This window comes from Panicum virgatum, chromosome 2N (genome assembly GCF_016808335.1).
Source record: "Panicum virgatum strain AP13 chromosome 2N, P.virgatum_v5, whole genome shotgun sequence".
NCBI classification, from domain to species: Eukaryota; Viridiplantae; Streptophyta; class Magnoliopsida; order Poales; family Poaceae; genus Panicum; species Panicum virgatum.
The window spans coordinates 46,258,265-46,284,418 of record NC_053146.1 but is presented as its reverse complement, the minus strand read 5'-3'; the positions used below and the strand labels follow the sequence as shown (position 1 = coordinate 46,284,418).

At 52.4% G+C, this 26,154-nt stretch overlaps 5 protein-coding genes across 5 annotated transcripts; 4 read left to right on the top strand and 1 right to left on the bottom strand.

The window, feature by feature from the left end:
• The first annotated feature begins 2,333 nt into the window (after nt 1-2,333).
• On the top strand, nt 2,334-3,373 carry LOC120660736 (beta-1,3-galactosyltransferase pvg3-like). The gene has a single exon (XM_039939367.1). It carries the CDS (start codon nt 2,354-2,356, stop codon nt 3,269-3,271), a length of 918 nt encoding a protein of 305 aa, XP_039795301.1. The 5' UTR covers nt 2,334-2,353; the 3' UTR covers nt 3,272-3,373.
• A 663-nt stretch (nt 3,374-4,036) lies between these two features.
• On the bottom strand, nt 4,037-4,849 carry LOC120660739 (histone H4). The gene has a single exon (XM_039939371.1). It carries the CDS (start codon nt 4,793-4,795, stop codon nt 4,484-4,486), a length of 312 nt encoding a protein of 103 aa, XP_039795305.1. The 5' UTR covers nt 4,796-4,849; the 3' UTR covers nt 4,037-4,483.
• Nucleotides 4,850-8,808: 3,959 nt separating this feature from the next.
• LOC120660735 (beta-1,3-galactosyltransferase pvg3-like) lies at nt 8,809-10,570 on the top strand. The gene has a single exon (XM_039939366.1). It carries the CDS (start codon nt 9,122-9,124, stop codon nt 10,037-10,039), a length of 918 nt encoding a protein of 305 aa, XP_039795300.1. The 5' UTR covers nt 8,809-9,121; the 3' UTR covers nt 10,040-10,570.
• Nucleotides 10,571-11,492: 922 nt separating this feature from the next.
• On the top strand, nt 11,493-12,863 carry LOC120660734 (beta-1,3-galactosyltransferase 6-like). Its single transcript, XM_039939365.1, has one exon. It carries the CDS (start codon nt 11,655-11,657, stop codon nt 12,633-12,635), a length of 981 nt encoding a protein of 326 aa, XP_039795299.1. The 5' UTR covers nt 11,493-11,654; the 3' UTR covers nt 12,636-12,863.
• An 8,879-nt stretch (nt 12,864-21,742) lies between these two features.
• LOC120660733 (AAA-ATPase At4g25835-like) lies at nt 21,743-23,917 on the top strand. Its single transcript, XM_039939364.1, has one exon. It carries the CDS (start codon nt 21,910-21,912, stop codon nt 23,488-23,490), a length of 1,581 nt encoding a protein of 526 aa, XP_039795298.1. The 5' UTR covers nt 21,743-21,909; the 3' UTR covers nt 23,491-23,917.
• Nucleotides 23,918-26,154: the final 2,237 nt, after the last annotated feature.

Below are 26,154 nucleotides of genomic sequence, written 5' to 3'. Positions count from 1 at the left end.
GTCTTGTGGACTCCACCATTGAGCTTGCTGATCTTGCGTCAACCCTCGGTATTTTGCGGAGCTTTGAGGCCGCACTGTCCAAATTAACCATTGTTGCACAATGGAAGTACCACGCTCTGTGTGCATGGGAGGTGCCCCACCTCTGCTTGGGGACGTGCGCCCTACCGTTGTTTGCAGATCCGGTGAATTTCTGGACATTCTTCGCACATGGGAAGGCAGACCCATTTGCTACCTTATGGTTGTTTGTTGTATCGGTGGTCCGTCAGGGAAAGCATCGCCCGGTGCGTCAGGAGGCACTGACCTCTGCTCGGTGTACCGTCATGCAAGCATCTATGCTACCTTCGCATGTGTCGTCACTCTTGTTGAGTTAGTCCATTTGTTGCCGGTGCTTCCTTCCTTCTTGGAGTCCCCTTCCTTCTTCACAATTCTATGTTCGTACTCTTTTTGGACCTGCTTGATGCTGGTCGGTGGCCATTGCCGTGATTCAGCAAGTGTTTTGCTTCGACACCTCCACTCTGTCGGCTTTGTCCTTATCGGTGGATTACCAAATCAAATTCTGGATGATGTTTCTATCCACCTCTTCTACTATTCGCCTCTGATGTTTGTTCCCCTTTCATGACGTTGGGTGACAGTAACTGGACTAGAGGAGCCCCAATGCAATACAAATGGTGTTGTCAACTTCATGGGAGATGGTCGTATCTGGCGAGCTGCGGTTGATGCGCTTTCCATTGCCCTTAGTCCTAAATTCATTCTATGGTCTCTCAGATGGAGGGTGAAAGTCGAGTGGCATAGCTACGAGGGGTGATGTGGATGCGTAATGGCCCTGGTTCATCCGACGACCATGTTGCTTGGTAGCAACCATGTTGTATTGTCCTTTGAATTGTACAAGTTGTGTTTCCTTGTTCTTCTCCCTTATTACGTTGAGTTGTACTTATATACTACATAATCCGTGGTTTGCTATATCTCTTAGTGAAAGTGCAGGCTATCTTTTACTTTTTTGCCTACCGTAGTTCTCTTAGAAAAGAATCTACGGCTTGGACAACGGACACCATGTGCTATTTAAACGACTGGTTGCCTGATCAAATTGTGAGAACCTGAAATCTGCTGATGCACCCGGCCGCTTGCACGAGCGCGGGCTTCAGTTAGGGTGCGTTTGGTTCCCTGCATTAGGCCTGAACAGGCTTGCGTAGTGCAGCATCGTGGCGTTTGGTTGCCTGCCCAAGCACCTAAACCAGGCTTATCTAATGCAATGAGGACCCTCTGGTCTGGCTCCGCTAGAACTCCCGAATTGGGCGTACTAGGTAAGTCAGGCTTGAATAAGCCAACGATGACCCATGTGAGCGAATCGCCTCACTATCTATCTGTTACCCCTGCTGGGCCGTCGCCGAGGAGCTGTGCAGCCGTTCCAAGCTTCGGTGCCGCCGACCTCCGTAGCAGCCGCCGAGCTGCTCGCCGTCGATCTCCGCAGCGCCCACCGAGCTCCACCCACCGTGCCGAGCTGTCGCGGCACGGCGGCAGCTGCCATGCCCACGACTTGCTCCGCCGCGGTGGTGACCCTCTCTGCAGCGGCACCTCGCGTGGAACTGGATGCCAAGGCAGGGAGAAAAGAGCGGAACCACATGTTTCAACGGACAGTTGTGCACTCGTGCTTGATGGTTTGGGAGAGAAGCTGGGTACTGCTGCTGGTGTCCATCTGCAAAAGGGGGGCAGCGAGTGTGCTAGCGTTGCAGCTTGGTTTAGAGGGGACACGACAAAAGCATTTTCCTCGCTTTGCGTCAAATCGATTGGGGAAACACCCGGAGCAGAGCTCGATTTGGCTGTGCGAAATCTCGATTTGGTTGTGCGGAATTTTGATTCCGCAATAGCGGACCTGAATTCACCGTTGAGGAAGGAGCCCAGCAGCTCTGGACCGCGTGGACGGAATTGCACACACACGGCGGAGCTTCCCCCGCCGAGATTCCGCTCGGGCGGGTGCGGTTCTCACGCGGCGGTGCTCCCACTGGTGACATTCAAACCCGCGGGGAGCATTCGCCGCAGCACACTGCGGTGGCTATAGACAAACAAGAGGAGGTGAGAAGATGGACAGCTCACCGGTTCTATAGACAAACAGGAGGTGAGAAGATGGACAGCTCACCAGTTAGAAAGACGTGGTGACGCTACTCACGTATGCAAGCAAACCAAACACAACAAAATGAAACCAAGCTTCATTTATACATGCAACCAAACAAGAATTAAATGTACTAGTGGAGACTGACTTGAGCTGGCCTGGTTCCAGATTGTAACCAGGCTAGCACAAGCAATGAACCAAACGGACCTTTAAAGTTTTCCTAGCACCCACCAGTCCGCAACGAGCATGATGAAGGCGCCCCCGTCCTCCTGCCTCCTCCTCGGCGCCCCTCTTGCGCTCCTCCTCGTCGTCGTTTTCGTGCTCCCGTCCCTCCGCCCTCCCAAACTCGGCTCCGATGGGCCTGGCGCCGTCTGCGGCCGCCGTGCCACCACCACCAACGTCGCCGCCGTCGCACCGCCGCAGGACCTGGAGCCCGAGCTCAGCCTGCTGATCGGCATCCTCACCACGCCTAGCCGGCGGGAGCGCCGGGACATCGTGCGGATGGCCTACGCGCTGCAGCCGCCGCCCGCGCGGGCGCGCGTGGACGTCCGCTTCGTGTTCTGCAACGTGACCAACCCGGTGGACGCGGCGCTGGTGGCGCTGGAGATCAGGCGGCACGGCGACGTCGTGGTGCTGGACTGCGCCGAGAACATGAACGACGGCAAGACGTACGCGTACCTCTCCTCCGTGCCGCGGCTCTTCGCGTCGGCGCCCTACGACTACGTGATGAAGGCCGACGACGACACGTACCTGCGCGTGGCCGCGCTCGTGGAGGAGCTCCGGGGCAAGCCCCGCGGCGACCTGTACCTCGGCCGCGGCTTCCCCGTCGGCGACGACCCCGCGCCGTTCATGCACGGGATGGGGTACGTCGTGTCGTGGGACGTCGCGGAGTGGGTGTCCGGCAACGAGGAGATCCTGCGGAACAACGACACGCGCGGCCACGAGGACCGCCTCCTCGGCAAGTGGCTCAACGCCGGCGGCAGGGGGAAGAACCGGTGCAACCTCAAGCCCAGGATGTACGACGTCCACTGGGACGTCGACAACTTCTGGCCGGACACCGTCGCCGTGCACAGGCTCAAGGACAACCGCCGCTGGGCGGCGGTGTTCAGGTACTTCAACGTCACCGCCGGAATCGCGCCGTCCAACCTGTATCACCTGCCATGATCGACACATACTTCGTCTGTTTCCACATGGAGGTCATGATGTGCTACTATATAAACATGATGGAATGTCCACTGGCAGCGTTTCTTCCAGAAAACATGTACCGTTGCGCCGCGAAATAATGATTCAATCACTTGAAAAATGGCAAACAAATAAACTACCTGCTACTGATGTGTAACAGTGTAAGACTTCCTTTATTTGTGTTGCTACATCATTCCATCTCAGCTCCATATCCGGGCGTATGTCGGTATGTGTATGTGTCACCTTGTACTGAAAAAAAATGCTCTTCAATGCAAACGTTCTATTCCATTCGTTTCAAAATAAAACGTTCTATTCCATGCTTCAACTCAAGCGAAGGTCAGCAACTGAGCATCGGGGCAATGCCGCAAAGGAGACCATGAAAGCGTTGTAAACCAAGATATGTGGGCATATGGCTACTGGGCCAAACGTTTTGCAATTGGAGCAACCCCTGGGCCCAAACGTGTGGTCTGGGGCCCATATGGTACACAACGGGTCAATTGGGCTTGCTGCAGAATCAATTTTTCAGCATGTGCAAGGCGGCAGTTTTGGCATAAGCCTCCCTCTGCTAGATTAGATCGTCTGAAATTCAGAATTCTGTTTTCCCGCTTGACAACTGCGCGCCGTGCAATCAGGCCTTTTCACAAACTCGCTGCACATGGCAGGACTGCTTTATCATCGCAGATAATGCAAGTTTTTCTCACGATACAAGATCAGCAGCAAGAGTTATCAGAGACGAATAGGAACAGCTGCACCGGGCAGAAGTCTGAACATGAACCCTGAAACAAAGAACACAACCACCAACACACGAAAGTACAAGCTCCTCTACATTTTGATTCACCGGGTGGCATTTCACACGGTCATCCGAAATTCATCTAGATGGCATGCTGATTACCGAACGAGTTACTTTCTTCAGGATAAGTTTCATCCAGGTGGCATTTCGCACTTTCATTTCTTTGCTGCGTCCTCATACAAGATAGGCAGTACGCTTTTCTTCACGGCACAAAGATAGTAGACTGCATTGAGCAAGGCAACAATGTGAGCAAAGCAATACTACTACTACTACTACCACCACCGCAACTAAGCCAACACAGCCAATCCCTTGACAACGAACCATCACCCCTAACCACAGACGGCCCCAATCCAGGAACCGCGCCGAGACGGAGCGCGAGCACACGACGGAGGCGCGCCGGCGGCCTAGCCGCCGAAGCCGTAGAGGGTGCGCCCCTGGCGCTTGAGCGCGTAGACGACGTCCATGGCGGTGACGGTCTTGCGCCTGGCGTGCTCGGTGTAGGTGACGGCGTCGCGGATGACGTTCTCGAGGAAGATCTTGAGCACGCCGCGGGTCTCCTCGTAGATGAGCCCCGAGATGCGCTTCACGCCGCCCCTCCGGGCCAGCCGCCGGATAGCCGGCTTGGTGATGCCCTGGATGTTGTCGCGGAGCACCTTGCGGTGGCGCTTGGCGCCGCCCTTGCCCAGCCCCTTGCCGCCCTTGCCGCGCCCCGACATCGCCGCCGCTGCCGAACACGAAGGAAATTGGGGATTGTTTGTTTTCTGGTGGGGGGGGGGTAAGGATGGATCTAGACATCCGAATTCTTAGAACAAATTTGATATTTTAAAATAGATATGCTTAAAATTTTATGCTAATCTTTTTTTATATTATCAAGCATATTATTACACATAAGAATAAAATTTTGTATAGATTTTTTTATGTATTATTTGCTCCCTACAATTAAAAAGATGAAAAAAGATTCGAATCCGTATCCGATCCGTATTCGAATTTTTATATCTATTATTTGAGAATATATATGATAAATTTGAGGTTTAGTTTTTATGAATCTTTACAAGATCAATGTTAAATACAAGGCTATGAATTTACATAGTAAATTCTATATCTTATTTATCCATAATCAAAGAAAAATGACCAAAAATATGACATTCGAATAAACATCCGAATCCATCCTTAGGGGGGAGCTTGAATTGGATGGGGACGAGTGGGGGAGGGTAATATAGAGGCGGAAGAAGAGCGGGGAGCCGTCGGATGGGGAGCGATCCGCGCGAGGGGCGCGAGGGCGGACGCGAATCGTCGGATGGGCCGGCCTGGGCTCCTATTGGTGGAGGGGCGGGAGGGTGGATCGAGGAGAGGGCGTGGGGTTTCGCCGGTTTGGCGGCGTGCGCGCGGTGGATGGAATCATGGAAATCGCGGGGAGGAGCTTGGGATTTCTGGTGGGAAACGGGAAATTGGTTGTGGCGCGGGCGGGTGTGATTGATTTTTTTTTCCGTCCTCAGTCCAAAAGTGTCGTGGGCTGCAGCCCAAAATTAGCCTGCCTTGTTTTCGACCTGGGCCGAACATTTTGTCTGCGTTTTATGTTGTGATACTGTGATTGCTTGCTCGGCTGCTCCTCTCCTAAAGAAAAATAATAATACCCGCAAAAAAATTAAAGGAAAAAGAAAAGGCATAGCTTGCCAGAGAGCAGGGTGTATGACACGATTGCATGGACAGTTCCGGCGCAAACTGGACGGTCAGCAGCAGCAGGTAGCCTACGGTCACCAATCGTAGCATGCATGTACTGATGCGTTTTGTAGCGCGCACAAGGATGTCCAGTTCCCACCTTGGTGTGCCGGTTCGTGCGAACGGGGAGGGCCAGATCGAGCAAACGGAGCTTGCAGTCTAGGACTCCCCCGCTGTCTGGGGTCTCCGCACTCCGCAGCTGATTGGCACAGCTCGCAAGTCGCAACAGGTGCCGAGGCCGAGCCGAGCCATCCAGCAGCCTGCAGCCCCCCTGATTTGACGTCCCAACGGCAGGCAGGCTCTCGCCGGAGGCCGGACCCGGTCCGCCACGCCATGTCCGCGTCATCTCGCCAGTCGCCGCCGTGCGCGCCGCGCAGGCGTGGCGAGGTGCCCACCGGCGACTCGCGACTCGCAAGTAGGGTCTGTTTCCGCGTGGTGGCCTGGTGGGTTGGGGTGGAATCGAAATCGTGCAGTCCGCGGGATGGAATGGAGGATGATGCCTGCGGCCGTATCCGCTGGACTCGTTCTCGGCCCCGACCTGACGAAAAAGCAGGGCGCGGATTGGACCCCTCGTGTTCGTGTGGCAGCGACCGAGACCCGCGAGCTGGTTCTCGTCTCAGGTTCGGGTGACCGGTGTGACCTCAGCCGGCGGTTACACGGGAGCACAGTCCGGTGAGATCCGGTCGGATAAATAACTGCCGGAGCCGGACGGTTGGTTTACTTTGCCGCGTCCTCTCCGTTCCCCCGAGTTCAACGCCCGCGCGCGCCCCGCGCCTTGCCCGGCCTGCCGTGCCGCCGCGCGACGCCGGAAACGCGTGGGGACTCGAAGACGTTGGCCTGAAAACGCCGTAAATTCCAGCGTGACGTCTGCGCCACGACCGACGGACCTATTAAGTTGCTTAATCACTAAGCTCAGCTTTTTGTTTGTTTGTTTGTTTGTTTTAGAAAAAAAAAAACAGATGATTTCGAGAGAAGATGAGCGGCAGAAGGGGAAGGGCATCTGTGCTGTGCTGGGCAAGGAATTCACCTGCACGATTGGACTCCGTCGACCACGGGAAGGTGCAGTGGTGGCAGGCTGGCAGCACGCTACGGGAGCACCGGCGGCTCGATTTGGAGGTATCTCAGCTGCCGAGCGGGTGTCTCTCTCCGTCCCTCGTACCATCGATCGGGGATAGGTTGGGTGATGCGTGCCTTTCGCAGGTCTCAGGGTCAGGGAGCACGACACGTTACTCCGAGGCGTGCGTCTCTTGATCCAGCACTGCTGTGCTGCAGCAGTGCAACCTGCAGGAGCCCGAAAGATCGCGGGACGGGAGCCCCGCTCGCGCGCTCTCCGCGCTGGAACGTCTGCCTGGACTCAGAAGGGCGCCGGAATTCTTTTGAACATTTTCCCCTTTTTTTAAGAAAATCTTTTGAACAAACATTTGTCATCATCGGAGCAACGAGCAGCGACCACTTGCAGCGAGGCTGATACAGAGAGGCTCTCGTCCCTTGTCTCCGAGCGAGCATGTGCGATCGGGCCTGGTCGCCCGGTTTGGTCACGTTGCGCGGCTGTCAGCAACGCTCTGTGCTCTTGGCCGGATCTCTTTGACCTTCCGGTGTACGTATTATTATTGCAACAGCGATAGCTTTGCTCTTGCACAAGGATGCGTCAGTGCAAATTCCAGTTTTTGTTTACGCTTCAATTGTAATGTTAGAGTCGTCAGGAAGTAATTTAAGTAAGGGAAAAGTCAAATTTTCATCCTTGAACTATCGCAAAAAACTGATTTTCAACCTTTAACTACGAAACCGGACATCATAGGTTATCTAACTGTCAAAACCGGGCAAATTTGACCCTTGGGGTGGTTTTGTATTTTCTAAAAAAATTAAATAAATCTAATTAAATTTAAAAAATCAAAACTAATTCACTTTAAATCAGAAAAATATGAAACTAGTACCAAATTTTTTCTAAAACTGTAACCTATCTATTATTGTTCCATTTGAATCTTAGTTACTAAAAATAATAGGCATAACTGTAAGTAGCCAAATATTATGAACATAAAAAAATTAGATCTGAATAGCTCGCAAGTCTTGTGACAATAGATATGTTATATTTTTAGAAAACTTTTGATACCCATTTTATAATTTTTTGACTTAAAATGAATTACTTATAATTTTTTTAGTGTAAAATTGAATATTTTTAATTCTCACAAAATGGAAAACCACCTTCAAAACCATCCCAGGGGCCAAATTTGACTGGTTTTGACAGTTGGATGGCCTATATTGTCCGGTTTCGTAGTTGAAGGTTAAAAATCAGACTTTTGCGATAGTTGGAGGGTGTAAATCCGACTTTTCCCTTTAAGTAACGACTATAACGTCAGTGGCGGGGAGCCAGAGGTCTTTAGTCTTTCTCGGGGTCTGCGGACCCTGATAAAATCTAGCAGATTCAATTCAAATCACTGTTAGCAGCAGCTTATACCTCACCTTTCTTGGCCTTGTTTGCTTCTTCTCTAGAATGGGTTAGAACGTACTTTGACCGCTAATTAGAGGTGTCAAATAAAGACAATGTACAAAACCAACTTGAGAACCCCTGTCTAGGAACCCTGAAAAATCTAATAAGACCTTTGACCGCGTGATTAGAGGATGGTTACGGTAGCATCATTGTAGCCAATCATCAATTAATTAGCGTCATTAGATTCGTCACGAAAAGTTATACCAATCCCTAAAAAAATTTTGCAAATAGACTTCATTTAGTGCTCTATGCATGCAAAATTTTCATCTCGGAGCGTGAGTTCTAGGAACTCTAGAACAAACCAAACAAGACCACTTGTTAACAAGGTGCCAACGATCAGCTGGGCTGGGGCTTCGCCCTTGACGTTGACCTACCAAAAACGCCCGAGAGTATGGTTAGTTGGTTACTCAGCTGCTGCTTATTAACCTCAACGTGATGAATCAAAAGGAATCATTGAGAGATCGGTAAATCGATTTAGAAACACCGCGCGTCGTACGAAGATTCCCGTCGCGTGAACTATCCAAGATGTTGCCCGTTCTGAATCAGGGCATTGTTTGCGCGACCGCTCATGTGCTCCAAGCAGCATGCCTGCCTCATCGGGCGCTAACTCTGACACTAGCTCTTTGCTTCTTCTTCTTCTTGCTGGTGGTACGTCTCGATCGACCCATTCTTCTTCAATTCGAATGCCAGAAGCCCAGAATAAAATTCCTCTTGCCAACCGGTTCCGCGATTTCTTTAACACGGGACTCGAATGGGGATCGCAACGACTTCTATTTGAGCCAAGCTGCACCGGGCTCGCACGCTCCCGTCTCGTCACCCCCGACCGGCGACCACGATGAAGCCGCCCACTCCCACCTCCTACCTCCTCCTCGCCCCGCTCGCGATCCTCCTCCTCGTCTTCGTGCTCCACCCTCCGTCCCGCGCCGGCTCCGACGGCCTCGGCGCCCTCTGCGCCCGCCGCGCCGGCTTCGCCGCCTTCGCCGTCGCGGCACCGGCGCCTGAGGCGTCGCCGCCGGAGCCCGAGTTCAGCCTGCTGGTGGGAGTGCTGACGATGCCGGGCCGGCGGGAGCGCCGGGACATCGTGCGGATGGCCTACGCGCTGCAGCCGCCGGCCGCGCGCGCGCGCGTGGACGTCCGCTTCGTGTTCTGCCGCGTGGCCGACCCCGTGGACGCGGCGCTGCTGGCGGCGGAGGCCCGGCGGCACGGCGACGTGGTGGTGCTGGACTGCGCCGAGAACATGAACGACGGCAAGACGTACGCGTACCTGTCCTCGGTGCCGCGGCTGTTCGCGGCGGCGCCGTACGACTACGTGATGAAGACCGACGACGACACGTACCTGCGGGTGGCGGCGCTCGCCGACGAGCTCCGGGGCAAGCCCCGCGAGGACGTGTACCTGGGCTACGGCTACGCCATGGGCGGGCAGCCGATGCCGTTCATGCACGGCATGGGGTACGTCGTGTCGTGGGACGTCGCGCGCTGGGTGGCCGGCGCCGACGAGATCCTGGCGCGCAACGACACCCTGGGCCCCGAGGACCTCATGGTCGGCAAGTGGCTCAACCTCGCCGGCAGGGGGAGGAACCGGTACGACCTCAAGCCCCGGATGTACGACCTCAACTGGGACATGGACAACTTCCGGCCGGACACCGTCGCCGTGCACATGCTCAAGGACAACCGCCGCTGGGCGGCGGCGTTCAGCTACTTCAACGTCACCGGCGGGATCAAGCAGCCCTCCGACCTGCACCACCTCCCGTGACCCCCATCGACCAGCAACAACCACCTCGATTCTTTCTTTTTCTTGTTAATTATTAATAATAATTCGTTCGCGATCCGTGCCAATTGTTAATTGTTTGATGGTGTTCGTGCACAAGTTGTGCGGGGCACGGATGGACCATGGGGGTGGGGGGGGGGGGGGGTAGTGGGGGAGCATGAGCATCTGCGTCGAGACGTGTCGTGTCATGTGGCCCGACGACGGCTAGTCGTTGACGCGCTCAGGAGAACGCCGTGCAAGCCGATTGGAACCGTCTCGTGGATCGCTTTAAATTTGGAAGCTTCTCTCTGGGCGGCGACGGCCCGACGGTTGGCGCGGTGCTCGATCGACTGGCCCCGTGACATGACATCCTTCCTTGCTGCTGATGCTTCGTTCGATACGCCATGGAGCTTCGAAGAGAGCATCGCTAGTCTTGTCTTTGTCGTCCTGAGAACAAATGGTGTTAGGTATGCTCCGTGGAATGTACGATCTTGGTGTATTCTACAATATAATGCATACTGCTTATACGTTTTCTTACTGTAGTATACAATACTCCTACAAGTATATTAGTATACAACATCGCTATCAGTCCCTTGGGGAGAATACCCATGGCAGCAGAGTGGCTTGCGTGTGCCTTCCACAGGCAACCATTGGTGCATCAAGTGGATGCTGTATAACAGTTCTCTTCTCAACATCTCAGACTCAGAGAACGCTCGCTAGTTCAAAACTGCAACACTGAACAGCATTCGCCTTTTTCGGTCTGCATAAATCACAAGCTTACTACTCCGTCCGGTCAGGAAAACATGACATTCCCGACTGGACGATCAGGGTTGACGTTGACCTGCTGGCGGAGCGTTCCCTCCGGTCAGGAACGTCAGATTTCACGGCCGGCGGCAACACCATCTTGGGAGCAAGAGGATGCCATGCCGAGGCACCAAAACAAAGCGAGGTGGCCCCACGAGCCAATCAGTCTGAATGGCTAATGGCCGGGCGTGCCGTACTACACTGCTACTGCTAGGTTGGTGAGACCTCAGCTTCGATCATACTGTATGATGAAGCAGGCAGGCCATGGACGCCACCAAGGTGCAAGCTCCAAGCCTCCATCAAGTCGCCAGTAACCGACAGAGAATCCGGCCGCCGGCGGCCTCTTCCTCCCCATCTGCCTCCTGCTGCTGCCATCACGCAAACAGGCAAGCTGCAACCGTCCAGATAGCGCCCTTTTCGACCTGTTCGCAGCCTCAATGATCTGTGAATGAGTGATTGCTCTCGACCTGTGGCCGTTTTTCTATTGAATCCCGAGCTCCACGAGAACAGATCCAATCGAGATGGGATTGAATAGAGTTCGAAGCCGATCCAGACTGCCACCTCATGTTCTCGGACGTTGAAACATCTCCTGTCACGAAGAAAAAATCTGCTGATGTGCCAAATTCCCGTGTCCCCCGTCATGCACGAACGTTTCAACCAACACCTCGCCACGACTAGTCGCCAAGTCGGCGAGGCACGGCGGCCTCGCGTGCCGCTTTATAAGCCGGCGCCCGGCGGTCGGCGACGGGGACACGTACGCCCGTCCCTCCTTCATTCCTCACGGAGCGAAGGCGCGCGCCGGCCGCCGGCGCCAGCCATGAAGCAGGCCACCTCGTCGCACGGGCTCCACGGCGCGTCCCTCTGCACGCCGTACCTCCTCCTCGTGCCGCTCGGCCTGCTCGCCGTGCTGCTCGTGCTCCCGAGCCTCGGCTCCTCCAACGCCCGCTCCGACGGCCTCGGCGTGCTCTGCGGCGGCGCGGGCACCGACGGGTACTCCGTCTCGTCTGGGGCCGTCGACAGCCAGGCCGGCGCCGGGGCGGCGCCGCCGACGCGAGGGGCGGAGGAGTTCAGCCTGCTCGTCGGCGTCCTGACCATGCCGAGCCGGCGGGAGCGGCGGGACATCGTGCGGATGGCCTACGCGCTGCAGCCGCCGCCGCCGCCCGGCGTGGCGCGCGTGGACGTCCGCTTCGTGTTCTGCAACGTGACCGACCCGGTGGAGGCGGCGCTGGTGGCGGTGGAGGCCCGGCGGCACGGCGACATCCTGGTGCTCAACTGCGCCGAGAACATGAACGACGGCAAGACGCACGCGTACCTCTCCTCCGTGCCGCGGCTCTTCGCGTCGGCGCCCTACGACTACGTGATGAAGACCGACGACGACACGTACCTGCGCGTGGCGGCGCTCGCCGAGGAGCTCCGCGGCAAACCCCGCGACGACGTCTACCTCGGCCACGGCTTCGCCGTCGGCGACGACCCCATGCCGTTCATGCACGGGATGGGGTACGTCGTATCGTGGGACGTGGCGCGGTGGGTGTCCACCAAGCAGGAGATCCTGCGCCACAACGACACGCACGGCCCCGAGGACCTGCTCGTCGGCAAGTGGCTCAACATCGGCGGCAAGGGGAGGAACCGGTACAGCCTCAAGCCCCGGATGTACGACCTCAACTGGTTCATGGACAACTTCCGGCCGGACACCATCGCCGTGCACATGCTCAAGGACAACCGCCGCTGGGCGGCGGCGTTCCGGTACTTCAACGTCACCGCCGGGATCACGCCCTCCGACCTGTACCATCTGCAGTGACCGAGCAGCTAAGCTGTTTAATTTTGTTCCATTTTTGGTGTATTTCCTATTTTCCTGAGGTGACGTTGGTTGATTGTACCAAAGGTGGCCCAGGGAGTTCACATTCAATTCATTTCGTGTATTTGTTGTTATTATATTGGTCGTAACGAGCCCGCCCAAGCTGAGCAATTAGCTCGAGGCTCTCCCAAGTGGAATGCCGTGTTGATACTGACATGAAACTCTTTGCTCTCCATATGCTTCAGTCGGTGATTGATTTATGGAAAAGCTAACTCCGAAGCGGTCCCTACTTTCTCCATCCCAAATTGATAGCTTGATTGCTTGTAGCAGTAGCGACATCTTTTTGACGATCATTAGCATATCTTAGGAAAAATAGCATATTTTGTTTCCCGAGTATATTGTTCGAAAAGATCATTAAGGATGGTCCCGAGGCAGAATTAGCTAATTTATGTTGAGGAAAACAATAACCGAAAGACCGTGCAAAAAAAAGAAAGAAAGGAAAACTACAACCAAACTTTACCAAACCTTCTTCTCCACCGCATCCATTGCAACCACGTTTACCACATCTTGTTTCCCATACCGTCGATCCTACCGCCAGTGCAAGAGAGGTGGTTGAGTTGGAGATGATTTTGGACCTGGGCGTTTTGATTGAGCTGAGCTGTGCTCACTTCCTACATGAATGACCTCGGTGATCACGCGGACAGACCTGCTGTAGCCTCATATCAAACGCTATGGAGGTTTTCCTGTCCGAGATATAATAACTCGGGGATGAAATAGCTGCTCAAAAGAGTTTCGAATTTGAAATATGAAAGTAGAAGCGTTCGCCTTTAAACAGAGAAAAGAAGTTGCCTGCACCAGGCCCACCCGGAATTTTTTAAGTGACGGGCCCACTAGCCCAGTTGGTTTTCCAGTTGGCCCATGAGAACGAGAAATGCAGGCCCATGAGAACTGGAAACGGGCTTCTTGTCTCGCCGCCGATCGTATATATTCGTATATGTAGGAGTACGAACGAGACTGGTTGAGACACTGACCGAGCGAGCCATACGCACAATGGTGTCTGCACAGCGCGAAGCTTTTGGTGGCGCCGAATGACCAGCTGCCCGGCGCACGGCAGCATTTACCATGGTGCTCTGCCTTGCCCCATGAACGCCCGAATCATTGCGGCGCAGGCGCACAATCTCGCCAGGCGCGGCGCCGCAGAGGGCAATCATCGCGCACGGCGGCCTGGCCTCGAGGTCGAGGCGATGGCTGGCTCTGGCCGGGCCGGCGAGCGAATCCATCGCAGACGGCCGGATAGATGATGGATCATGGATGCGACGGACGGGTCCAGGATTCGGCGCAGGTGCGAACAAAACAAAAGCGAGGCCGAGGCGGCCAGCAAGTCCATGCGATGCGATGATGCCCCTGCCTCTGGGCTCTGGCTGGATCCGGATTCTGGTTCACGGCACGGCGATTGATTCTGGGGCTCAAGGCTCAAGCTGCTGAATGCAGCTGCTCATCAAGGACCATGCCTCACTGCATTGTGCCTTGCCTAGTTGCCTGATTCCCAAAGGTCCATCTAGCCATCTAGGTGGTCCATGGTGGTGCCCGCCTGCGCCGTGCGCGTTGCTGCAATGCTGCATGCCTGCATCGCGGTCACCTTGGAGATGGTTTCCCCAAGTACAGGTCCATCGATACGGATGCTGTCGTACTCGCCGCACCGATACGGAGGCTGAGGATCATGTTACCGGTGGCCCGCACCTCACCTCACCGCACCGCACGTCGTCAGACGCAGGATTCGTGGCGGGCGGCCGACAAGACCCGAGACCGCACAGGCTGGTGGTCGTCGGACGCGAACCCCGGAACGCGATCGCTCCTGCTCCTCACCGGCGCGGGCGCCAGCGACGTGACTGCGGCCGCGCGCGGCAGCGTGCACGGCGCGAGAGCTGCCGGTGCCGCGGGGCAGGGCGCCCGCTGCCGCGCCAGTACGCCCGCCACCGCTGGCTCTGGCTGGCTGGCGGTCGCGGCCGGGAAAGCCGCTGCCGCGCGCCCTGGCGGCTTGAGCCTGCTGCCCCTACCCGCCACACAAACACACACCAGCAGGCACGCACAGTGCCCCTGGCCATCAATGCGTAAAGGTATCCGATGTCCTGACGCCGTGCGCCCAGCTACGCTGTCCCTACCCTCTGCCTCTGGGCTCTGCTGCTCATAAAATAGTCATAGCTTGCCCTTCGGACCCAGCAGCTGCGGCCTGCAGGCGCGGCAGCACTAGCAGCCTTGTGTGCTGTGCCTGCCCGCGTGTGAGTGGTGTCTCGTTCCTGTTCAGTTCTCGGCCGTGTCGCACTGTGCGTCTGTGCCCACGGCCAGATGGCCTGATGAGCACCATCGGCCAGGAGATCCGAGGGAGATCAGATGGTGGCCGCACCGCACCGCACTGCTCATGAGATCTTTGACGCCTTGCCTGCCTAGTGCCTGCGCCTACCGTCTCCTTCCCGCTCCCGCACTCCAGAGGCTCTGTGGCATCTCAATCTGCGCTGCAGGACCAGGCGTCGAGGTCGACACCAGACCTGACCTGAAACCTCAATGGTTCAGCCAGTGCCGCCATGGCCATGATGCGCGGAGCAGCGGTTTGCGCCCACGCTACATCTATTGCCATGTAGGAGTACTCCAGTAGCTTGACTGCTCGAGTGGAAGCGATCATGGGATGCCCCTAGCTACTCCTCGATCAGCTGCGTTCTGCCACTGCCCTGTCGTCGCTGCATCGACCGCAGGCTCGAAAGTTGATCGCCGCGCCGGCACCGCGGACGGCCACCCACCGTGCTCAGCTGAGGTGTCACAGTGAGCCCACGAAAGACACGTCGCGGTACATTAGCCGGACCGTGCAAACAATTTTCAGTTTTTTCACTCGGGGTCCTGTGCAAACAATCCAAAACAGCAAGCGCGCGCTGCCAACCTTCCTAGCGCGCGATGCTATAGCTGCCGCGAGCTGCACTCACCCACGTGAGTGAGTGACGTGACGGTCCAGGTATTTATTTTCTTTTTTCATTTCTATTTTTTTCCTTCACATTTCATTGACAACTTTTGCATGAAAATCATACTAAAAGATTATACCGAGACTTGTGTTTCGAAATTGTATGATAAATTTGAGCGTAAAAAGTTATACGAGAAATCTTTCAGATAACATTTTTATACAATTTATGCTAAAATGTTGTCCTCTGTAAGTTATATTTATAAAAATATACATTAAGTTATATATGTATCATGAAAGTTGTGCTAAAAATTGTATTTCAAGTTATTACGAAAGAGTTGTATGTAAAAGTTATGTACACCATAAAAAGTTATGATGAGAATTTTTCCTTTTCAGTTGTTCTCTTTTTTTTTATGTTCTATTATGTGTTGAAGTTCTCTTGACAACTTTTTTTTTATAAAAATTGTTGACTATTTGTACTCAAAAGTTGTATGATGAATTTCATGCGTAAAAAGTTGTATGATGAACTTGTGTAAAAAAATTTGTACGAGAAGTCTCCCTGATAAAGATAACATTCTACAAGTTATGCTAAAAGTTAAGTACAAGTTGTACTAAAAAATTATTCTTCAAGTTGCTAGAAAAAAGTTATACGTAAAAGTTATGTATATCATAAAAAGTTATGATGATTATTCTCCACTGAAGACGCGCAAAAGTTATACTAAAAATTTATATTTACAAATTATAAATTTCCAAAAGTAGAAAAATACAGAAAAAAACTTTCCAAAAAAGGAAAGATTGCTGCTGTCCGAGATCGCGCGCCAGGAAGCCTCCTGGGGCGCGCGCGCGGACTAGCATGGTCCGTTTCGGAGCCACGCTACCGCTTCTAATCTTAATGACACCATTACCGGTACGGTTCACTCAACGAGGCGCGTCGCATCGCTGGTTGTACCTGCAGCACTGTTTCTTCAGACTGATCTTAACAGCAGTACGCATCTGACGGCTGCATCGAGCGCTGAGACGATAAGTCCAGGAGCATGGTAGCTCGTGTTTAGTACGACGTCCGATGCTCCGTTGGCTGCCCGGTTGACCTCCCCAGGCCCCCGGCGCGGCGGTGCCTGGAACGGAGGAAGGACAATGGACAAGGCCACAGAGCGAGAAGCCAACCGAGACCAAATGGTCTCGGGATGAACGCTCTAAAAACTACTTTCTATGTCTCAAAATATAATTATTTGTTGATTTTCAGACATCGCGTTTGACCATCCGTCTTATTCAAAAAATTTATAGAAATATAAAAATAAATAAGTTATACTTGAAGTATACCTGATGATAAATCAAATCATAACAAAATAAACAATATATTCACAAAATTTTTGAATAAAACGGATGGTCAAACGCGATGTCTGAAAGTCAACAAATACTTATATTTCGGGACGGAGGGAATAGGCCCCGCCGGTTTCAGGCGTCTTGCTCTCCATCCACTTGTTCAGTCTAATCCATCCCAGGACTCCGACCCGAGGATTTGGGGGCGTGTTAATTTACTCGAGTGAGTACGGATACCGACGCTCTTCTCGTCTGCTAGTATGCTCCTATCTAGCATAGTAGAAAATACGTCAAGTTCTTCCCTTTCTTGCAGGCCAGATACAGTTTCAAGCCGAGGCTAAACGAACAAAAAAGACTAGCTAAACTAACAAAAAAGGTACGGTCTTTCTGGAAACCATTTTCTTTTCTTATTCTTCTTCTTTTTGTTTGCAAAAAAGGTATACACACTTGTACAGTTGTATACGTGGCAACCACAACGCACAAACCAATTCTGGGACCATGTCGGTCTATTAATCCTTGCATTCTTATGCTTTTTTCGTGTATGACTTGTCCTGATCAGTATACTTTGTGGGTGTCAGTGTCCCAGTGCGATTGCGCCACAGGTATACGAGGGTGACCCAGGCCTTCCGTTTCAAATTCAGATAACCACACAAGACGCTGGACTCCTTTTTCTAAAATCTTCGTGAAACAGAATTACTTGCAGTCATGAAGGCAACCTTAGGCAGCTTACGGAAGCAAACAATATAATCCTGCCGCCAACAGTCTTTTGCCGTGACATTTTTATTTGCACTACATTTTTCAAGTCACCCAACCTTTACCCAAAAATTTGACAATATATATCTATCTTGACCCATACATTAGGTTATAAGCTTTTGGACCACATTTTCAAGCCATCATATCTTTATCCAAAATTTGACACTATCTTAATCTCCATTAGGTCACTATTAGCTTTTGGATGGATCTTCTGCCTGTGCTTCAATCCACTTTGTCTAGTTCTGGTAGTTCCTAGCTTTTTTTTTTTGAGTTATGGTAGTTCCTAGCTAGGAAATGGTAGCATGGCACGATCATGAGCTGGAACACGTACGTCAAGGAATGGTCTAGACCGTATTAAAAAGGGCAAGAAGAATCTTTCGTGTCCGGCAACAGTGGCTCATTGCGATCTTCGTCCAGATCATCCTTTTGGATTGCAGTGCTTCGAACCTTCGACCGTGACATGCCTTTTCTTTTTTCAAACTTCGACCGTGACATGCTTTGGGGCGTTGCTAATTTCCTCGAAATACCGTGTGCAATGCGTGTTAAACCTGGACATGGTGGTGAAATGTCCGCTTTCAGTTTTCCTATGCTGCTTTTCAAACATTTGTGTGTTGCGTACCACGATCGACAAAGAAAATCGTTGAAATGATGTACGTGTTAATAGTTGGGGGATTTTTTTTCGGGATATGTAGATAATCAAAATTGCTTATCATAGGTATGTTTCATTTGTTCATGTATTCACGTAGTACTGATGTGGATGCTCTATAACTTTTGCTGACCGAGCTCTGTCCCAGAATATGGGTGCTAAAAAGAGTCCCGGCCTAATTTGTAACAATATGATGTTGCAGGATCTATAATTTTGCTTTTCCTCTAATTATGTGAGTTGAACCTGAAGACCTTTTGTGCATCCCCTAAGATGACTTCGGTTCTATTGAAACTATCCTAGCTACCCACAATATAATTCCAACTAGGTGTATAGCCCGCATCTGCGCGGATAGTATTGAAAATTCAAACATTTGCATGTCGTTGTACCCTTAATGATTATACTATTTTTTACCATACATCACTCTGTTTATTATCGTAAATTATGTCTTATTGTTGGTTAAAACAATTCAAATATGATCTACCTATAACAACAATTTGATATTTTGAGCTTTAATAATACTATGCATGTAATTCAAATATGATCTACCTATAACGACTTGGAGTGCAATTTACTCGAAAAGAAAAGAAGGAAACATGTAAAACTCAAAGGCTTCTCTACACTAGTATATGCACTGTTTTTTAGCACTAAAATCCCGACATGAGCTTCTGAAAATACTAGACATCATTAACAAATTACAAATGCAGGAGGAGCAAACAATTACGTTCTAAATTGTATTGAATGTGCAATAATGCCCATATATAAAACCATCCACCTCAGGGCTCTGGCCGAATTGCTCCGTGTCTCCGTGATCAAGGCGACTTTCAAATTCCTTAGTCAGTAGTAAATGCGACAGTTTTGATTTCGGTTAAGTGTCAGGTAGAGTACAACTCAATTCTTTTATGAAGAAAATATAAGCCAGCGTATGAATAATCAAAACGTTGCTAACAAAGAACAATGAGAGTTCCTCTAAAGAAAAAAAAGGAAGCCAAGACTCGTGTTGTGAAGTGGGAACCAGCAAGGTCTTTGCATGGTACCTACTGCATGCTATTTTTCCAACAGGAAATTTCCAATCGTACTGCAAATTGCAACTTTCATCTCATTGACGGACTTGTCCTTCACTAGGTCAAAAGCAATAGAGCTGTGGTTTAATTTTCAGCCACCAAATGTGATCTCTTTGACTAGTGCCGTGTTTGGTTGACACCACGAAATTTTTTTCACAAAAAGACGAATGCATGCATGGAGTACTAAACGAAGTTTATTTGCGAAACTTTTTCACAGATGGGTGCAACTTTTCGAGATGAATCTAATGATGGTAATTAATTCATAATTTATTATAGTGATACTATAGTAACTATCCTCTAATTGTGCGGTCAAATGCCTCGTTAGATTGGTCTCGTGAATTTATCAGGGATCCTGCAGGTGGTTTTGTAATTAGATTTTATTTAATACTTTAAATTAACAGTCAAAAGTACAAAAAAATTTCGCGAATTTTTTTCCAGCTCAAACCAAACACGGAGTAGGGAGTAGAGGGAACTTGGAGGTTTCATACGACGGTGGCAACACATCCATACCCCATTCATCGCTAGCAGGCCAGCAGCAGCCATTGTTGATCCTGTTGAGTGTTGACCCGAACGCTTGTGGACAAGGTCCAAGAAGGGCCGTGGTGTCAGCCTCTCCAACCGTAGCCCAGGGCAAGTACCCATCAGCCAGAGCGATTGGCAGGATGGCAGCACCCCATCCCTGATGACGCTGCACAGTTTGCAAATCTCCCTCGCAGTGTGCCCCCCCAGCGACCAAGATCTCTCTTGGTATGCGTATGCCACGGCCGCCTCGCCTGGCCTCGCGTCGCGGCGCAGCACTGCAACCTTCCATGTGCTCTCAAATCTCGCCCTCCTCTTCCTCTTCCTGCTGCTCGTGCGGTGCTGCCTGCCTGCCTCTCCTCGATTCCTCCATCTCGCCGCCCTCTCCGAGATTCGTCTGACCACCTACTTAGGGCATGTACAACGCCAATCAATACGCCGTCTTTATTCGGTTAATCCCGACTTGCGAGGCTGAACCGCGCGGTGCCGAGACGACGGCACCGGCTCGTGCTCCCATGCCACAGCGACAGCAGCTCCTCCGTTGTACGATGTGTTTCAACTCACCGACAGATTGGATGGATCGAGTGCGGGAGGTGAGTGCAGCGTAACCTTGCCCCTGCCGCCGCGCCGAAGTCTTGCCCTCGCCGCCGCATACGCAGCCTTGTCCTGGCCACAGCGTCGAGCTGGCCACCGCCGCACAGACCTGGCCGCTGCGTCGAGCTAGCTGCGCCTCCGCACAGCCCTGCCCGGCGCCCCCGATGTTGTTGCTCTCTCTATCACGCTGCTCAACCGCATGTCATCTTGCCCCTTAAGATCGGCCATGGCGGTGCTCAGGCGGAGTCAACACAAGAAGACGAGAGAGAGAGAGAGAGAGAGAGAGAGAGAGAGAGATAGGCTGAGAAAGATCGAAAGAGATGAAGACTTCAGTAGATATTTGCTATCCATTTTTATCATAGAGCCCCTAGCCATTTTACAAAATTACATTATAGTTCCATTGTATTATCTCAAATAGCATACAATATGATTCCTCTAGGGAAAGCAACAATATAGCAAAAATCTAGTTCGTCACGCTTGATAATCATGATGCATGAATCCATGTTTAAATTAAATGGATGAGAGATTAGTTAAGTCACATTTTCCAAATATATATAAATATAAATATATTATATTTATGTTTCTTATAAGATATGTATGATTTATTTGGATGCACGAAGCATTATTTGGTACATGCAACAACAAAGTATACAAAGATCAACTCCATACTTGATCACCGTGTTTTATGTGCCCATGTATAAATTAAATAGCTAACAGACACATCAATAGACGTTCCATTATACAAACTGTCTATTTAGTTGTCTATATGCAGTATTCTAAACAGTTATAGACAGCAGCCATCTACACCATTGTACATGCCAGCTCCATTGACAGCGACCTCTCTCGCTGTCTGTCGCACACCTCATTAAGGGGCCGTTTAGTTCCCAAAATTTTTTGCCTCCTTTTTTGAACATATGAATAGAGTATTAAATGTAGGTAAACGACAAAATTAATTGCACAGTTTGGATGTACACGACGAGACGAATCTTTTGAGCCTAATTAGTGCATGATTAGCCATAAGTGCTACAGTAACCCACATGTGCTAATGGTGCGGTCAAAGGCCTCAAAAGATTTGTCTCGCGGTTTCCAAGCGGGTTCTGAAATTAGTTTTTAAATTAGTGTCAAAAAATCATTCCAACATCTGGTCAAACAATCGATTTGACAATCAAAAACTTTTATTTTGGGAACTAAACGGTGCCTAAATCCCTCCCCTCTCCTCAAATCTTTCTCCATTCTGCCGCATCTCCTATAAATGCGTCGCCTCCGCTTGTAGAAAGCCTCAAAGGTCCAGCCTTGACTCCTCCTGCCCGCCCCGCGCGCATTGCTTCCTGCCCGTCCCGAGAACAAGAGGCACAAGAACCCGAGAGAGAGAGAGAGAGAGAGAGAGAGAGAGAGAGAGAGAGAGAGAGAGAGAGAGAGAGAGAGGAGGTGGGGAAGATGAAGGAGTACTGGACGGTGCTGGCGTCGCTGATGGGCGCGTTCGCGTTCCTGCAGGGGGTGCTGCACGCGGTGTTCCCCGCGGAGCTGCGGGCGGCGGTGGCGCGCCTGCTGGGGAGGCTCACGCGGTCCTTCTCCCCCTACTGCTACTTCGACGTCACGGAGATGGACGGCATGAGCACCAACGAGATCTACGACGCCGTGCAGCTCTACCTCAGCAGCACCGCGGCGCCGGCGTCCGGGGCGCGCCTCAGCCTCTCGCGCCCGCTCAACGCCTCCTCCTTCACCTTCGGGCTCGCTGCCAGCGACCGCGTCGCCGACACCTTCGCCGGCGCCGCCGTCACGTGGGAGCACGTGGTCGCGCCGCGCCAGGGCCAGGGCTTCTCGTGGCGCCCGCTCCCCGAGGAGAAGCGCCGCTTCACGCTCCGCATCCGCCGCGGGGACAGGGACAAGCTGCTCCCGGCGTACCTCGACCACATCCTCGCCGCGGCGGCCGACATCCGGCGCCGCAGCCAGGACCGCCTGCTCTACACCAACGCGCGCGGCGGGGCCATGGACGCGCGCGGCCTGCCCTGGGACCCCGTGCCGTTCAAGCACCCCAGCACGTTCGACACGCTCGCCATGGACCCGGCGCGCAAGGCGGCGATCATGGCCGACCTCCGCGACTTCGCCGACGGGAGCGCCTTCTACGAGCGCACCGGCCGCGCCTGGAAGCGCGGGTACCTCCTGTACGGGCCGCCCGGGACGGGCAAGTCCAGCATGATCGCAGCCATGGCGAACTACCTCGGCTACGACGTGTACGACCTGGAGCTGACCGAGGTCGGCAGCAACGCGGAGCTCCGGAAGCTGCTGATGAAGACCACGTCCAAGTCCATCATCGTGATCGAGGACATCGACTGCTCCGTCGACCTCACCAACCGCGCCAAGCCGCCGCCGGCAGCGGCGCCCAAGCCGCGGCCGAGCATCGACGGCACGATCGACCAGGACGGCGGCGCCGGGGCGGGGCGGTCGATCACGCTCTCCGGCCTGCTCAACTTCACGGACGGGCTGTGGTCGTGCTGCGGCGCCGAGCGCATCTTCGTGTTCACCACCAACCACATCGAGAAGCTGGACCCGGCGCTGCTCCGGTCGGGCCGCATGGACATGCACATCTTCATGTCCTACTGCTCGTTCCCGGCGCTCAGGATCCTGCTCAAGAACTACCTCGGCTTCCAGAGCGACGAGGAGCTGGGCCGCCTCGGCGACGCGGCGGTCCTGCAGGGGCTCGAGGAGTGGGTCGACGCCGCGGAGATCACGCCGGCGGACGTGAGCGAGGTGCTGATCAAGAACCGCAGGAGCGGCAAGGCGGAGGCAATGCGCGAGCTGCTCGACGTCCTCAAGGCCCGCGCCGAGAACCGGCGCCGGGGCGGCGGCGGCGGCGGCGCGGCCGCGGCCCCGGGGAAGGAGGCCGGCGGCGACAACGAGGAGGAAGAGGAGGAGAAGCGGGCCCTGGAGAGCCCCAAGGAGGGGAAGGAGCAGGCCGGCATCGACAGCTGCGGCGACGGACAGGCCGAGGAGGCCGAGGCCAAGAAGCAGGTGTGAGGCCGCCGGGTCGCGTGATCCGAGCCGCGGCCAGCCGAGGCTGGAGCGATCGAAGAGGGAAAGCGAAGGGTTCAAAATTTCCCTGTTGGGTTGGGTTTGGGTGGCACGTTCCTGGCCTGCATTCACCGGAGAAATCCATGGCAGAAAGGAACTTTGCGGGGAGCACCTTTTTTTAATTTTTGTTTGGCCATTCTTTCTTTATTTTTCCTCTTTTGATGCTTGTCGTAGGTGTCTTTTCTCTAGCCACCTAGGTAGATCCCCCTCCTCCTATTGTAGCTACAAAGGAGTTTTAATTGCAGTAGTGGGAGCATATGAGCTGCTAAGCAAAGTCCTTGTTCTCCTGTGATTGTTCATTTGCTATGTGCTCTCTCTGAACCTTGGCCTTGTGCTGTCTGTCAGGATTGCCAGACACCGTTAAAAAGGATCAGACCTGCTTATAGCTTACTCGTAGTACTCTCCGGTCTGCACGACAAATTCTTGTCCGTGATGCTCATCATTTTGTGGTTGTTGCGACCATGCTTTTGCTCAGTTTTATAGTCAGGCAACGTTTAGTTCTCAAATTTTTCTCTACATCATCCGTCACGTCAAGTTTTCGAACACTATTAAATTTAGTTGGAAAAAATAATTAATTATACAGTCTAATTGATTCCTACGAGATGAATCTAATAATGTTAATTAATATATGATTAGATAATAATTGTCAAGTAACAACTGATGTTAATTAATCTATAATTAGACAATAATTATCAAATAACAACGAAACGTGCTACGCTATCCAAACCCAAACTTTTTCGCCATATAAACACCCCCTCAGAGCTCTGAAAGAAAGGCGGGCGCTTTCTTTCTTTCCTTTTTTTTTCCTGAGGAGATCTCGTTCGTGCAGAGTCGCCGTGGGCGTCATCGAGATCGGGCGCTTTGTGCCTTTCTGGCTCCGTTTCCTGCTGGGACTTGGATACCGGGTACTGCTGGCCTGTCCTGTTCTTTGGATCCCCCGTCGTATCCGAGGCCCAAAGCGCTCTTTCCAGCTCGGCGGCGGCCGGCAGTTCTTGGCCGCTTTCGTACTGCAAGTCAGCTCCAAAACGGCTGCTTTGTTCGTGTCCGGCGGCGGCCGTGCGCCGCTAGCTAGCTGTATGCTTGTGCTCTAGCGCCACTGCTTGCAAAGTTGATGTTTTCTTTTTTTTCCCTTCTCTTTTCAGTGCTATTTTAGGGGGTGTTTAGTTGGTGAAAAAGTTTGGGTTTGGATACTGTAGCACGTTTTGTTATTATTTGACAATTAATATCCAATTATGAATTAATTAATATCATTAGATTCATCTCGTAAGAATCAGTTAGATTGTATAATTAGTTATTTTATTTAACTGTATTTAATGCTCCATATATATGTTTGAAAATTTGATGTGACGGGTATACTGTAGAAAAAATTTAGGAACTAAACGCTGCCTTGGCTGTGTTTAGTTCCGCGAAAAGTTCCCAAAATTTTTCACTGACGCACATCACATCGAATCTTACGATATATGTATAGAGTATTAAATGTAGTTAAAAAATATAACTAATTGCACAGTTTGGTTGTAAATGACGAGACGAATCTTTTGAGACTAATTACTCCATAATTAGATAATAGTTGCCAAATAAAACCGAAACGTGCTACAACAAATTTTTCACGAACTTTTCGCGAACTAAAACTTTTCGCGAACTAAACACACCCCTTAGCTTTTACTCCGTGGTTTTGACCAGTAAGTGAGGCCAGCCGAGAAGCAGCAGAGCTAGGAGGGGGTAGAGGGTGGGTGGCACCAAAATCAAAATTTAGCTCGGAATGGGTCAATCAAAATCAATGATGGATGGATTGAAAGACCGGTGTCTCGCTCGGAATGAGAATCTACGCATGTTTCCTCCTGCGACATTCCCTGAGCTGAGCAGCAGTAGCTTGATTTTTTTTATCGCCATGCCTCTGTTCTTTGGATGCGTTGCGGCTGCAAAGCTGATTGGTAATCACCCCGAGGAGAAGGCGAGAATCCTAGACCTAGAGGCTGGAGCCGTGGCTGCGGCACCCCGGCCAGTGCTGGCTGGCGATCGAGCATCCTCGCATTGTCAATGCATGTCCTCTGCCGCTTCCTTTGTTTCGTCACAGGCGAGGATCGCCCCGCGGCTTTTCCTGCCTCGAGAGGCCGTGCCGCCTTGAGATCGCGCCTACTTTGCACGTAGCGCATGCCGGCTTTACGGGATGGCGAGCACATGCCCCGCTCTTGTCGCCTGCCGCCGCTGCCGGCCGAATGGGAAGTGGGGAGCCTGCCGAGCCGTGATCTTTTTTCCCCGTGGGGTTCTCCGTTCTGGTACGGTGCTCTCGCCTATCGGCCTATGGCTGAAGCTGGAGTGAGCTCGCGCTGTTGGAAGCATGTGTTGCACATGTTTTCCGCGCTTCTGTCTGGTCTCGCTGGTTTGGACCGGCCCAGCTGTGGAACTGCAGACACAGGGGCACAGGGTGACAAGGAGGAAACTCAGCAGTGTGCCACCGTGCACATTCTTTTTACGGGACCGGGACGGGCGACCAAAGGGAAGTGAATGTGAGCCAATAAAAATCTCTCCGGAAAAACCGACTCCAATTCACTATTCAAAGCACCTATCTTCTAATCACCAAGATGGTACGAATCAACCGGTGACACGCTA